Source organism: Pimephales promelas, chromosome 8 (genome assembly GCF_988280905.1).
Source record: "Pimephales promelas chromosome 8, fPimPro1.hap1.1, whole genome shotgun sequence".
Taxonomy (NCBI): Eukaryota; Metazoa; Chordata; class Actinopteri; order Cypriniformes; family Leuciscidae; genus Pimephales; species Pimephales promelas.
The window spans coordinates 1,789,667-1,806,076 of NC_142776.1; the positions used below are offsets into that span (position 1 = coordinate 1,789,667).

The 16,410-nt window shown below is 35.5% G+C and overlaps 1 protein-coding gene across 3 annotated transcripts; it reads right to left on the reverse strand.

The window, feature by feature from the left end:
- Nucleotides 1-2,973: 2,973 nt before the first annotated feature.
- Nucleotides 2,974-16,068, reverse strand: chchd6b (coiled-coil-helix-coiled-coil-helix domain containing 6b). 3 transcript variants are annotated; one of them, XM_039656453.2, is made up of 9 exons: nucleotides 15,866-16,068; nucleotides 15,198-15,291; nucleotides 15,037-15,085; nucleotides 13,938-14,070; nucleotides 11,202-11,222; nucleotides 10,371-10,454; nucleotides 5,991-6,061; nucleotides 4,739-4,874; nucleotides 2,974-3,152 (listed from the first exon to the last, which is right to left on the reverse strand). In XM_039656453.2, exons 1-9 carry the CDS (start codon nucleotides 15,947-15,949, stop codon nucleotides 3,129-3,131), a joined length of 696 nt encoding a protein of 231 aa, XP_039512387.2. In that variant the 5' UTR covers nucleotides 15,950-16,068; the 3' UTR covers nucleotides 2,974-3,128. The 3 variants fall into 3 exon arrangements, with proteins under 3 accessions (XP_039512387.2, XP_039512388.2, XP_039512389.2); XM_039656454.2 differs by lacking the exon at nucleotides 11,202-11,222 and having other exon boundaries at nucleotides 15,866-16,067; XM_039656455.2 differs by lacking the exons at nucleotides 10,371-10,454; nucleotides 11,202-11,222.
- Between the last annotated feature and the right edge of the window lie 342 nt (nucleotides 16,069-16,410).

Below are 16,410 nucleotides of genomic sequence, written 5' to 3' on the forward strand. Positions count from 1 at the left end.
GCCCTTTGAACAGTTTGCACTGAAACTCTCATTTGGACCTTGAACCGTTTGGACCCCATTGAAGTCCATTATATGGAGAAAAATATCAAGCGAAACGATCGGCCATTTAAAAAATAAATAACAAAGTTTAAGTTTCATAAGCTCAAATGCTCGCCGAGTCATTTGGTAAATTCAATGAACGAAATTACTCGAAAAAAGATTCATTCATTTTGATGAACGAGTTCGAACAAAAAACTGCAGTGAACCAAAGTGATTCGCGTTTGTGACAAAATATGTCATTTCGGTGATCAAAGATGAGTTGTAAGGGATACAATAATCGACTACAGATATTGGGGTTTTAAAAAACTGCTTAAAATCTGTGGTTTGCTGACAAAAAAAAGAAAGAAAGAAAAGAACAAAGGTAAATGCAGCAAAAATCAAAATCACATAATATTTTTTTTGTCAAATTTCTCTAATAACAAAGTAACTAAGATTTTGTCCATCCGTGATTTTCATCAAAAGGCAGCATTTACCGAGAAAGACTTTTACTTGCCCTTATAATATTCCACTTCAAACACGACACCAGTTTCATAGCCTGGAGTTATTTTAATAAGGACTCGCCAAACATGATGCTATCGAGTGTCAGAGACGGCACACGACTGAACTATAGTGTTGAATCAATGTTTTACACTCTCTTTCTAAGATTCACACATGGATATTTAGTGATGGGAGATCTATACGGCGGGCACACGGTGAACGCCAGACTCGTTACCATGACGACGACCACACAGGCCACCGTACCACTCCTCACAAAACAAGTGTGAGTTTCAGAGAAGCAGCGCGTGACAATCCAGTCACACGCCACTCGCATCCGGCGTCTCGATGGAGACGTTATGGATCCCCGAGGGATCATTCACTCGCTGATTTCACCTCTCGCAGGATATGCATCTATTTCTGAACTTCATCAAAACACTCAATTATCAAAGCGCATGGATGTGTCATATTTCACTGGATCTGTCTTCCTGTTAAAGTCTTAGCTAAAATGGTAACTTGCTTTTAAAGTGAAAATACATTTATGTGTGTATGTGGTGTTTTTCGAGAATAAACTCATTAAATATCGAGAATAAAGTCGTTGGGTTTCGAGAAAAAAACGCGTTAAATTTTGTGAAAAAAAGTCAAAATACAATCTTAAAACTCTGTATTTCAAAATAAAAGTATTTCGAGTCGAAATAAAACTCTGTATTCCGAGTTTTTTCTCAAAATGTAACGAGTTTTTTTTTTCTAAAAATGTCATGAGTTTATAATCTCAAGATTGTATTTGGACTTTTTTCTTTAAACTTAACGAGTTTTTTTCTCGCAACACAACAACTTTATTCACGAAAATTAATGAGTTTATTCTCAAGATTGTATTTCGACTTTTATTTCTCGAGTTTAATCTCGCATTATAACGACTTTAATCTCAAGATGGTTTTCTTTTTTTATTGCTTGGCCCTAATCCTCTTCCGTACTGATGTTATTCATGATAAAATAATGTTTTTTTACCTACAGTTTTTTTTGGTTCTTTGAAAAACGTCTTTGTTTAAAGTTATAAGCCATGAACCAAACAAATCAGCCACGAGGAGGATCACATTCACGACAGTACAAACTTTGTATTTAAAAATCAACAAAAAATTGACTCAAAATGACAAAGATAGAAGAATGTAAACTTAAAGTCCCTTGTAAATCCAGCTAATTATGTTGTTTATGTGTGTATGTGGTGTTTTTAATCCGCTTTAAGACACATGTGTGCGTTGATAAGTGGACAGCATTGCTGAGTATTTCCTCCTTAAAACTGCAGTGAACCTCAAAAAAAACGCTTTGAAATCGCTGGTGTTTCTGACGTCACAAACCACCTTGTAACCAATCAGATCAACGTGTGATCGACAACCAGTGGATCTCTGAGTGAGTGAGTGGAGGCGGGGCTCATTTGCATATTTATAGAACCGCGCATACTAAATGAAGCAAGGGTGTCGAGTTACATTCAAGATATTGAAGGCATAAAGAATTTTTTTCAAAGGAAAAAGCATTTAAATATGTCATTTTAGTGATCAAAGATGAGTTTTAAGGGATGCAATGATTGGCTACAATATAACACACTTTTTAAAATCCGTGGACTTTAAAGGATGGAGAATCTCTAGAAATCTAACCTGTGTTTGTGCAGGTCAGAGGAAACACTGCCGCAAGATTGCGGTTTCCATCCACCTATTTAAGGGATATATCGCATAAAAAACACTGGATGCAGATAAACTCTGAAAATGCTTAAAGGAGTAGTTCACTTTTAAAAAATAATCTTTTGCTGATAATTTACTCACCCCCATGTCATCCAAGATGTCCATGTCTTTCTTTCTTCAGTCGAAAAGAAATTAAGGTTTTTGATGAAAACATTCCAGGATTTTCTCCATATAATGGACTTCAATGGGGTCCAAATGGAGAGTTTCAGTGCAAACTGTTCAAAGGGCTTTAAACGACACCAGACGATGAATAAGGGTCTTATCAAGCGAAACGATCGCTCATTTAATAAATAAATAACAAAGTTTAAGTTTTATAAGCTCAAATGCTCGCCTTGCTCTGTTCTGTGTGACTCTCCTGTTCGAACTCGTTTATCAAAATGAACGAATCTTTTCCCGAGTCATTTGGTTCATTCAACGAACGAAATGAACAAATTAACTCAGAAAAAGATTTATTCGTTCTAATGAACGAGTTCGAACAGTAGAGTCACACAGAACAGAGCAAGGCGAGCATTTGAGCTTATAAAACTTAAACTTTGTTATTTATTTATTAAATGAGCGATCGTTTCAATGCATTGATGAAACATCTACTATAGATTTATGTGTGCATTTCCTCATAAACACGCTTTTCGTCTCGATAATGCAGAAACATCATATTCATCTGCACAACCTTCAGAAAATACAGTTTCAGACGGACGAACATGAACTGTGTGGAGAGCTAACAGAGTAATGAGTAAAGGGGAGACTTTATTTGCTCACAGTAAATGAAGATCAGCTCAACAAACCAACACAATCCGGATAACACACACACTCTCTCATACACACGCATCTAGATAGACGTCTTCTCACACCGCTCCTCTTCTTCAGCATCAATCGTCCTCTTCATCCGTGGTTCACCAGCAAGTTCTGCAGAGAACCAACAAACCGACACACCAACGACTCGAGTGTTTATTATATTTCCATTATTAAACATCCTTCATCAATTCATGTGACACTCAACTCTTCTCCAGCACATGCTCTCTCTCTCTCTCTCTCTCTCACACACACACACTCTGGCATGTTTTAACCCTTGTGCATCAATTAAAAAAAGTTACACATAGGTAAAAAGAGGACAAAAATGTCCATGCCAAAAAGCTATCATAAAAATGTGACGCGTCGGAGCACAGACTTAAGTTTGGTATCATTTTAAAGAAGATTATTGCTGAAGTAAAAAAATAATAATAAGTAAATCCAAAAAAAAGTTATATAGGTATACGTTTATGAAAGTTATTTATAAAAAATATTTTACATAAAATATATATTTTATAAATCAGGTTGAACTCAAAACCATGAATCTAAATAGGTTGTGTTCCAAATTTGAGGATGATATCTCAAAAAATGAGCTTTCGGTAACAGTTTGTTTGGGTGTAGTAACATATTTTCCCCATTGGGTGGCAGCAAAACCCCACTGGAGCTCACAGTGATTGGATTTGAATTTGCAGTTTTTCTCTCTCAATATTACAAACACACACACACATATTTTTTTATAACACAAATACTAACCACACTCTGACATCCATACCAACACACCCACACAAATATTATTGCATAATTTATAATATATCTATAATATGCCGAAGCAGAAAACAGGAATAAAGCGATATTTGTTTATAGGCCAAACTTTAAAAAAAATGGCACCATCTGAAAAAAAATGAAAATAAAAATAAAAATAAAAATTTTGAAGCCTTGCCATCAGAATGAAAGCCTCTGAACAAAGATTGCATAATTTTATAGTTAACTGAACCGGGGATTAAAAATGGCAGTTTTAATGGGTTTCAATGGGGACATTTTTGTCCAAAAGGTGCTGAGAGGGAGTATTCTTTGTACCTAATGCAAAAAATATTTTTTTAAGAAAATGACGGTGAAATAGTAAAATTCCAATAAAAATACACACCTGTGCCAATTTTTTTTGCCATTAAAAAACAAAACTGAAAAGGACAAAAATGTCCATAAGGATGCACAAGGGTTAATATGAACCAGCTCTCCGTAACACAATGGAGGGAAAAAAAATGATCCGTATCGGTCAGTATTAACATATTGTTTTATTATCAGCAGGAGTAATGACTGATATCTTACATTTTAAACAGTAAAGCAAACTGGCAACACTTTACAATACGGTCTCATCCGTTGATTCATTCATTAACAATATTCTCATAGCATTTACTAACACTGTTAATGTTAGTTATGTTCATTTAACTACGGTGCAAAAACTACTTTTGATCTTACAAATGCTTCAGTAAATGCTGAGATGAATAATTCTAGATGATTGTAAAGCACCTTTTTTACTTACTTTTTTTGCCCATTAAACAGTTATCCATCGTTTGAACTAGTATTATGCCGTGCTCTAGAATTCTCGATTCTGATTGGTCAGTGGTGACGTGTTTATTTTTAACCATTTAATGACTGGTTGAGTGTCCCTTTTCTGTAATATCCAGGACATATAACAATCGTACCTTCTTGCAGGAGTGGATGCAGTGCATGTAGTCTCTGGCCAGCTGTGAGCAGAGCAGTGTGTGTCGTTTGTTCAGTGTGTAGCAGCTCAACACCTGCGACTGCAGCTCAGCGCACACGGGCGTCACGTGACCCGGCCTGAGGAGCGACACACACATAATCACACGCTTCGCATACGACACACACTGCTGATGAGTTATAGAACAATCTTAGAGACAATATTATGCTTTTCAGATATTCCCTGAGTAACTCATTTACATAATGGTCTTGATTGGCTGATGAGCGTCTCTTAGCCCCGCCCTCAATCACTGTAGTGTATCTGAGACTGGAAGAGTTTGGTTCTGTTCGAGATTAATACGGTAAAACACACGCCATCATTTCTGTTCGTATCACTGTGATCAAGAGCTGAGATTCAGATATGATAATGAGCGTTTGCTTTCTGACCAATCGGAGCAGAGCAGCTCTCAGAGAGGCGGAGCTTAGAGAGACTGAGAGAAAGCTGAAGCTGCAGTGGAGATTATGAGGAAATTAAAGTGTTTTTGATCTTTGATGGATGTAAACCTGTTGAAGGAGACTCTAAAACACAATTAGGAGCCTTTATATGAGATATCATAATAGGGGAGCTTTAAACTGTTAAAAACCAGTTCAAGAACAGAACAAATCAGGCACAAACAAGAGTATTTCTGCCCCCTACAGGCCCGACACGGGAGTTACACTGGACTTATGGACACATTAAGAGCATTATAGTCTTTAAAAGATGAGTTTCATTTTTAGGGATGGGCAATGATTAACCGCGATTAATCGCATCCAAAATAAAAGTTTGTGTTTACATAATATATGTGTGTGTATAATTAATTTGTATATATAAATACCCACATATATGTACATATTATGTGCATGTATATATTTTATATATATTTATTCACAATTAAAAATATATTTGATATATTAATAACACATTTTTCTTAACTATATACATGCATGTGTGGATATTTATTTATACAAATTAATTATACACACCACACACACACACATATATTATGTAAACACAAACTTTTATTTTGGATGCGATTAATCGTTGCCCATTCCTATTTGATATTGATATTTCTGCTCTTTCACAGACAAAAAATAGTCATTAAAGTCTAAAATGTTCTCTTAGTAAAATTAAGTTATATAATGATTTTATATTATTAATTGTATATAATATGAATAGAAACAATAATAGTGTGATATAGTGAAACTGTCTCTACTCACTTCACAGCGGCTTCTGCTTTCACCGCCTCCTGCGTGTACATGTGTAGAGTCTGCTGATAGAAGTCGGTGTTCTACACACACACACACACACACACACACAGAGAGAGAGAGAGTTTAGTCATTCATGTAATGCACAAGAAATATTATATTTGTTTTCCTCCATTTGCACTGAGAAAACGTTGATTTACAGTCCCGAACGCATGAACTTTCTGCCACATTTATCATGCAAATTCGAAATCACAGATCTTATGCTTCTGTTGCCTTCTCTAAATCCCACAATGCATTTCTCTTAAAGGGATAGTTCACTGTGAAATTAATTTTATCTTACCTCAAGGGCATCCAAGATGTAGGTGTCTTTGTTTCCACAGTATTTTCTATTGTGATATTTTTAGGTCAAACCGTTCTTGTCTGTCTGTCATATAATGGAGGTCTATGGTCACCACCTCAAAGAGCATGCACAGAGAAGTCCAAATTAAACATGGTTTAATGACTCGTGAATGTCTGTACACATTGATGGCCTAAGACACGAAACGAGCGGTTTGTGTGAGAAAACCAACAGTATTTATATCGTTTTTACCTCAGCCACAAAGTGCCCACACCCTCAGATCAGTTCGATGACTATTAACAAGAGGTAAAACGATATAAATACTGTTTAAAGACTCGTTTCGTGTCTTAGGCCATCAATGTGTACTTACATTTACGAGTCATTAAATCATGTTTAATTTGGACTTCTCTGTGCTGCTCTTTGAGGTGGTGACCATAGACCTCCATTATATGACTGACAGACAAGAACGTCCGCGGGCGCTTCGGAAGTGACGTCTCACACGAGTAGTCACTCATTGTTTACACAGAGATTTCCTTCACTGTGGAGATCTAAACATATTTAGATATACAGGAAATCAAAATGCAAGACGATTTCGATATATCTTGCCCAGACCGAAGCGCCCGCGCCTTCAGATCACTTGGACGTGGCTATGATTACAAGAGGTAAAACGATATAAATACTGTTCCTTTTCTCACACAAACCGCTCGTTTCGTGTCTTAGGCCATCAATGTGTACTTACATTTACGAGTCATTAAATCATGTTTAATTTGGACTTCTCTGTGCTGCTCTTTGAGGTGGTGACCATAGACCTCCATTATATGACTGACAGACAAGAACGGTTTGACCTAAAAACAAAGACACCTACATCTTGGATGCTCTTGAGGTAAGATAAAACATACCAAAAATTAATTTCAAAGTGAACTATCCCTTTAATTGTTAATCTCTCAGTCAGACGTCGTAACCTTTTACACGTTTAACGGGCATTCACACGAAAATTACAACAATTACGAAACCCAGCGGCGCTGAACGCCTGGCCACATCCACACACATAACTCCGACAGTTTCTCTGTAAGAAACAGCATGTTAAGTTTATCAGCGTAATATCGGCTTCTTCCTTAGAAGTGATTACAATCTATCAGTGTAATTACAATCTCAGCTGGATCTTATTAAATCTACAATTACCACATGGAAGAGCATCAGAAATCTGTGAGAAATCAATATCACTTTGAGGAGTTTGTTCAAATCCCTCACTAACAGTATAATAAGAGTCGAGACGTTTCACAGATCCCATAATTCCCTCTTCTAGAGTCTAATGGGATAAACTAACTAAAGTAAAGCTGAGATAATGTTCATGTCATTTATTCTCCACGGTTTCGCACCCGTTTCTCCCTCGACCGCTCCATCTTTCGATTCTCAGCTCATTTGCTCGTTTCTCGCTTCATTAATACCTCATGATTCGCAGCTCTGCCGAAACGATGTATGTATATATCAAATGTATTTGTGTAGCGCTTTTCACAACACACATTGTTTCGAATCATTTTTACAGAGAAGCATGATGTAATCTAGTTCAGTTAAAGCAAACCAACCAGCTTACGAAGATTAAACACTGAAAAGTAGTTGACAAAGAGCAAGATGGTGTACATAACATTTAAAGGAGTAGTTCACTTTAAAAAAAAACTTTTGAAACAAATTTTTTTTCGTGTCATTTGGTTCATTCAACAAACAAAATGAGCGAGTTGACTCGGGAAAAGATTCGTTCATTTTGAACAAGAGAGTAAGGCGAGCATTTGAGCTTATAAAACTTAAACTTTGTTATTTATTTTTTAAATGGCCGATCGTTTCGCTTGATATTTTTCTCCATATAATGGACTTCAATGGGGTCCAAATGGTTCAAGGTCCAAATGAGAGTTTCAGTGCAGCTTCAAAGGGCTTTAAACGATTCCAGACGATGAATAAGGGTCTTATCAAGCGAAACGATCGATCATTTAATAAATAAATAACAAAGTTTAAGTTTTATAAGCTCAAATGCTCGCCTTGCTCTGTTCTGTGATGCGCGTTTGTGACTCTCCTGTTCAAACTCATTTATCAAAACGAACGAACCATTTTTTAAGTAATTTGAAACATTGTTCATTTTGATGAACTTAAACTTTGTTATTTATTTATTAAATGCTTGATAAGACCCTTATTCATCGTCTAGAATCGTTTAAAGCCCTTTGAACAGTTTGCAGTTTGCACTGAAACTGTCTTTTGGACCTTAAACCGTTTGGACCCCATTGAAGTCCATTATATGGAGAAAATCCTGGAATGTTTTCATCAAAAACCTTAATTTTTTTTTCGACTGAAGAAAGAAAGACATGGACATCTTGGATGACATGGGGGTCAGTAAATTATCAGCAAAAGTTTGTTTAAAGTGAACTACTCCTTGTTGGTTTGAATTAAAAAAGTAAATTACCCAGTTCCTTTAAAATTTTGAGTTCATTGAAATTAAACGAAGTTAAATTAAATGTTATCTGAACCACAGTAAGTTGATTTGAAAAAGGAAAAAATGTTGATAAATCCTTAAAATAATTGTTTTACAGTGTCTGTTGTGCTCTATTGCAGTGAAGCCCCGCCCACTCAGCTGTCAATCACCCGTCTCGACCTGTGCCGGTTACATTACAGGAAATAACTGAATGCTACTGTATTAAAAACAAGTCAGGGACAGACTGTGTGAATAATAATGAGAGAAATTAGACGTGTGGTGCTGATAACACGAGAAGATGACTCGGTTTTACTCTTGCAAAAGATTGAGAGTGAAAAGCACAAACTCTTTATGCGTTCTGAGATGAAGAACATGAATATTACATGACAGTGTGAAGTGCAGAAGAGAACGTGTGTGTGTGTGTGTGTGATGCATTTGTGTCACGCTCAGGATTTCTCTTTGAGAGCTTAACCAAAGCGTTTCAGATTAGTGTGTGTAGGCTGAATCTTTCAAATGTGAGCTGTCATTTAAAGCGTCACACACACAGAGACTGCAGCAGTGTGACACACACACACACACACACACACACATGACAGACCAGAGCCGATTACAGGTCTCACCTCAATAGAGCAGGAGAGACAGAAACTTACAAAGAAAAAAGATTTCAGGAACGGAGGAGTGTGTGTCTGTGTGAGCAGAGCATCACATCCACTCGATGTGTGTGTGTGTGTGTGTGTGTGTGTGTGTGTGTGTGTGTGTGTGTGTACCTCCTCGTCTGCCGTGGGTTAATGAACAGACCCGGGTTAAGTCAAAAGTTCATTTTTTCCTAATTTATATTTTAATGAACCTAAAAACAGTCCTTTACGTGATGCAAAGTTGAATTATTTTCGCGACAATTAAGCACAAATCATTTCATTTTCTTTAAAAATAGAAATATTTGAACACTTTCAGTCATCAAGGAGATCAAAAGAGTAAATGCATTTCTGCTGAAAATTCAGCTTCATCATCTCAGGAATGAATTATATTTTCAAATCCATTCAAATAGAAAACCTTTTTTATATATATATATATATATATATATATATATATAATTTTTAGGGCTGTGATACGATTAATCGCATCCAAAATAAAAGTTTGTGTATACATAATTTAAATGTGTGTAGTGTGTATAATTATTTTGTATATATAAATACACAGACATGTTTATATTTAAGAAATATTTGCATGTATGTATGTATACACTCTATATATCAGTTCATCATCTTACACACACACACACAAGAAGCCGCATAATAACCACCTCTGTCCTGGAGTTTATGCAAACAGTTGTATTTCTAAATGCTATATTTAATATGAGCATGAAGACATCAGAGAGAACATCATCTTCAGCCTGAAGCGCGTACAGACACATCAAAGACACGAGTGTGTGTGTGTGTGTGTGTGTGTTTCAGATTCAGTGTGATTCTTCAGTCTGTGTTTGTACTTCTGAAGGCCATATTTTGTAAATATCACCACAAATATGTTAAAAATGATGTGATGAAACACGAGTTCATACATGGACCAACCCGTCCCACACACACACACACACACACACCTTCTTCTCCATCAGCTGCAGCTGCTCCTTGTAAAACTGCTCGAGATGTTTGAGCTCGTCTTCTTTCTTCTTCAGCTGTCGGGCCTGAGTGACACACACACACACACACACGCTTTAGACATGAAACACACTGAAGCAGTGAGGATGATGAAGATCTGATGATGAACACATGACAGGAAGTGTATCAGAGAAACACAGGCGTATCTTCACGAGAGATCGGAGTCCTATATCTCCGTTTTGGTGATTCAGTGGCTCTGATTGTCAAAATCAAACCCGATTTGATTTTTTTATGACGGATGAAAGTGTCAGTGGTGTGTGAAAGCGTGATGGACATAACGTGAGGTCGTAATAACGTGAGGTCGGACTTTATTTTTTTAAAGTTTAAAGTGTTCAGACTCAGTGTGTGTAGGAGCCTTAATACTGACATGAAGTAAAATAACACAAAAAAGCAATGTCTGATGAGACCGAATAAAATGACACACTTCAGCAGCACATACAAGATGATACACATATAATGAGTGTGTGTGTGTTTAATCACATCAGCTACACAAATATGATCTGATGCCTCGGAGACAAATAGATATGACATTTGGAAGACTTACAGTAGCAATAACACACACACACACACACTCTTAGTCACTCACAAAATAAAAAATATTAATAAATACTGTAATATTAGCTAAATAATACTAAATGAATCCCTTTCATTTGAATCACCAATCATATTAGAGACACTTTTCACCATCCATTATCATCACATCTACACACGAGTGAATATTGTGTTTCACTGTATTAAAATAACACTGAGATATACAGCAAACGGACGCTTACCCGAACACACAACTCATCCGGCTGAGCGAGCGAGAGAGAGAGAGAGAGAGAGAAAGAAAGAAAGGAAGAAAGAAATTTGAATTTGAACAAAAACACTTGGACAGGATTCGCTTATGATTACACACATGATTAACTGTATTATTTCTATGCACATTTCTGAAATGCACTTTCTGTAAAGCTGCTTTGAAACAATATCTATTGTGAAAAGCTCTATATAAATAAATTAAAATCGAATCATAATCAGAAGCACGTCGGCTGACGGAGAGATTTCATCAAACACCAAAAACAACAGATGCAATCGAGAGCAATAATGGAAGAGTCCATTTCTAATGTAGATAAGAATTATAATTTCAATAGTTGAAATGCTAACATACTCAGTCATCATTATGACACCCTTTAACTGCCAGCTCGACCAAAGTACATTTTACTAACTTAACCCAAACTTAACCCAAACTTAACCCCTAACGTAACCCCTAACGTAACCCTAACTTAATCCTAACTTAACTCTAACTTAACTCTAACTTAACCCTAACTTAACCCTAACTTAACCCTAACTTAACCCCTAACGTAACCCCTAACGTAACCCTAACTTAATCCTAACTTAACTCTAACTTAACTCTAACTTAACCCAAACTTAACCCAAACTTAACCCCTAACGTAACCCCTAACGTAACCCTAACTTAATCCTAACTTAACTCTAACTTAACTCTAACTTAACCCTAACTTAACCCTAACTTAACCCTAACTTAACCCCTAACGTAACCCCTAACGTAACCCTAACTTAATCCTAACTTAACTCTAACTTAACTCTAACTTAACCCAAACTTAACCCAAACTTAACCCCTAACGTAACCCCTAACGTAACCCTAACTTAATCCTAACTTAACTCTAACTTAACCCTAACTTAACCCCTAACTTAACCCTAACTTAACCCAAACTTAACCCAAACTTAACCCCTAACTTAACCCTAACTTAACCCTAACTTAACCCTAACTTAACCCTAACTCAGGCTGGGCAGCTCCAGGTCTGGCGAGCGGTTATGCCCTAAACATCCACTAGATGTCAGTGTCCCTCAACAGCTGGTGTCACAGCACTTCATGATGTCAGAAACACATAAATCAATCCTATGAACTGTTCTTGGAGAAATATTGCAAGGTAAGCATTTTTTTGACATATCACACTGTAAGAGGCCTAACTTTACAAAATTATGTTACTTGGTGCCATGAAAAAAACTTTAGTATGTTTTTAATAATTTTTCAAAAACATGCTCAACCAAAAGGTTGATTTGACACATTATGGTAAACAGAAAAGCGGAGCTCATGTTTTCAGATCATCTATTTCTGCACTCAGACATTCTGATCATTCATAGCTATGAATATGACACAGCTATTATTATTTCTTCATCAATACACTGAAATCATTTCTTAAGTGCAAAAAAAGTTATTTGGCAAAAACAAAATCTATTTAAGTATTTTTTTTGCCACTTTTCGATATGGGATATTAAGTTAATCTAATAAATTCATAGAATTAAAGTGTGGGAATCACAATTATCAGAGGCAATTACTTCTTAATTGACAAATGCTGGTGTACTAACATTACTAAAATTGTTTCTAAAAACCTGAAATATTTCATGGCAAACTTTAATAAATAAAGAAGATTCAATATACAAAAATACATTTTTTGATTAGGTTTTTAAATAAATTAGTATTATAGTTCATATTTTCAGATTTTCATAGTATGTGTATGAATACCGGTACTTTACAATAAATTAACATATCAACCATTTGGTAGAGGCCGATATTGAAAAATAAATGTGATAACTAGCGACATAAGGAGATTTAAAAATAATAAAAACAGTTTTTTAATGCCTTTTCTTGGTGTGGCAGATTAAGGGTTAAGAAGTCATAAATATGATTAAGTGATGAGATAAAAAAAAAATCTATATTATGACACACAAGACTAATAATTTTGGCTTTTTATCTCAGAATTTCGACACAATGATTGTATGTTATTACTAAACTTTTTATTTATACTTTTTCAGCTGACAGAAAATTAACTGAAAGAGAGAGAGAGATTGCAAAAATAAAATATTGTAAGCAAAAAAAATTATGAATGAAGCCTGGTTATAATAAATGACAGCGATTAAATGTCAAGCATGGCCTCAAACAGCAATATGAAAATATGAATATAAAATATGAAAATCAAAGGCCACGGCTGCCATCTAGTGCACACTAATCATAACAGAACACAAGATCTAGCTGGAGATCAACATGCTTTACGCTTCTCTAAAACACTTGAACTTAAACATTAGATAAAATACACCTTTAAAATCTAAAATTAGTTTAATGGAACATAAAGCACGCAAACGTGAAATCAACCAATCACACGCGTCATAATGATAAATGCAAAAAACAAACAAATCATTTTTACTTGAAAGTTCTTCATATAAAATATTCCTTTGTAAAATCAGAAATGAAGGTACTCGATGCACAAATAAACTCATGTGACTTTCCCTCAGGCTGTGATTGGATGACTGGAGTAGCCAGTGGACCAATAGAAACTCCATTGTTTTATTATTGATATTTTGCACTAATTTTCCAGTACGTGATGCTGTTGTTCTCTTGATGGAAACGCTGCTTTATTTACAAATGATTTACGCCATATTAAAATTTTGTGCACAAGTGAAATTCCCAGCTTTGATTGGAAACACAGGTGTGTGTGTGTAGAGTGTCTCACCAGGGTGTGTGTTTTCTGCAGGTCCGGGTGTGTGTTTGCTCTCTCTCTCATGTCGTCTCCCATCGCTGTCTCTCTCTCTCGACGGGCGATCCGGGTCAACTCTTCCTGGACCAGAGCCTGTTCACGCTCGAACCTGCACACACACACACACACACACACACACACACACACACACACACACACACACACACACACGCATCTCATTCTCATTACTGTGAACATAATAACTAAAGATATATTATTTAAACTGACAAATATTTATGCATCATTGTATTATTAAAATGTGATGATTTTCAGGGTTTTTATCACTAACTAAAACCATTAAACGTTTTTGTTAAATGAAGTAAATGAAGTAAATAAAAATTATATTAGATGAAAAAATGTGAAAATTACAAATGTTGCATGTCAACTAACTGAAATAACTACTGGAGTTACTGACTGAGAATAAAGGAACACGTATACTCAAATAAAACATAAATAGTAATATTAAAAATAACAAAATAATAAAATGACAAAAGCACATAAAAATACTACATTTTTGTATAAAATATATATTATATTTTGCAAAATAAAAATGCAAAATAATACTAATTATATATATATATATATATATATATACACACACATACAACACAATGATGCTTTTAATGAACGATGATTTTAAATAATCACATTACAGGACTACAAAAACGAAGAAAAGCTGAGATTATGGATTTGGAATTTAGAACGAGAATTTGGGTAGAAATGTGCATAATTGAAAAATAAAACAATACAAATTTTATATTAATAAAATATTTTTTAAAAATATCTATTTTTATCTCATGTTTTTATACTATATATATATAAAGGAATATATTCAAAATTAATATATAAAGGGGGGAATAAATAAAATTATATCATCAATATATAATGAATATATGTATATATTTTAATATATAGTATACAAATTAAACCATTGAGATAATATATATATCAATTATTTATTAAAATATATTAGTATACAGTATCAATATATGGAGTATACAGTATATTATAGCAGAGACTGTGATAGGCATGAATGTCTGCTGTAAAACACACACACACACACACACACACTCACCGTCTTCGAAGCTCCCCCGGTGTCTCTCCTGCAGAAGGTCTGGAAGCTCCTGAAACATCAGACACAGCAAGAGATGCGTGTGTGTTGCTGAGAGATGAGTGTGTCGCAGTGAGATGAGTGTGTGTGTGTGTGTGTGTGTGTGTGTGTGGCAGTAGCAGTACCTGGATCAGGTGTGTCTCTCTCTGGTTTGGGTGAGGCCGGTTTCCCCGGACAAGATCCCGACTCCCGCATCCGCTGGAGAACATTACCAGACAGCTGAGATCACACACACACACACGTAAAATATTATAAATGATCCTGCATTTACAAAAGTGTAGAAACTTTTTAAAACTTTCACTCTAGTATGCTTTTGGCTAGACAGAAGACACTGTGCAAGTCAATAGTTAGTGTGTCACAATTTCGACTTTTATGTCATAAGTATGACTCTCTTACACACACACACACACACACACACACACACAGTGTTCACAGATAAGTCACTCTCACTGTTCTGTCATTCATTGACCTTGAGCGAGAGCAGATAATATTACAGTAGGTCTCAATGTCTCAGCACAGATCCAGCACTGATGATAACAAACATGTTTAAAATGAGCAGATTTAATCGCTACATCACATGAATAAATGCAGCCAATGACACACAAACACACACACACACACACACACACCAAAGACACTCTCACTTTCTCAGTGCCACTGAAGTTCAGAAGCACAATAAGGACAGTTACATTAGTCTTCAGTTTATAAACGCACATATCGCATTGAAGTAATATAACAGTATCAGGATCTAACTGTGTGTGTGCAGTGATGATGATGATGATGAGTCTGTCACCTTCACCCCCTGCAGGACCGTCACATTATCCTGTTCGTCCAGTCCATAAGACACAGACCCGCTCCTGCTGTCAGCGGCCCCCATAATCAGCACAAATATTACAATATCAGCCGCTTGAGCTCAGGGTCACGGCGTCCCTCACACGCGGATAAAATCATCACACAGTTCATCACTGTATCACTGCGTCATGATGTAGACGCGAAACGAATCATGGGAAATGTAGTTAAATTAAAAAAACAGTGACGTCGCACAGAGATCGTGAGAGAAAAAAAGCTCGAAATATATCATACATTGCTTATTTTATTTGTGTTATTATTTTTTTTATTTTATGTTGTATAATTGTAATGTGATATAATTATTTTTATGGCACTTGATTTGGAATTATTCTGTATAATTTGTCTTTGCTTTACCTCTTTTATGTTCTCCTGAATGTATTTGTAAATTTACATGTTTCTTCAAAAAAATAAAAATACAAAATAAATAAATAAATAAAATAAAATTATCCGGACATGAAAAAAAAAAGCTCGAAATATAATTAATTCGTT

Bases quoted from the DNA above. Each gene is read 5' to 3' on its own strand.
- chchd6b (XM_039656453.2), bottom strand. From the start codon at position 15,949: ATGGGGGCCGCTGACAGCAGGAGCGGGTCTGTGTCTTATGGACTGGAC. The intron at 15,086-15,197 runs GTACTGCTACTG...CTGATGTTTCAG, and splicing joins GAGAGACACACCTGATCCAG to GAGCTTCCAGACCTTCTGCA. The intron at 4,875-5,990 runs GTGAGTAGAGAC...GTCGCTCCTCAG, and splicing joins AAAGCAGAAGCCGCTGTGAA to GCCGGGTCACGTGACGCCCG.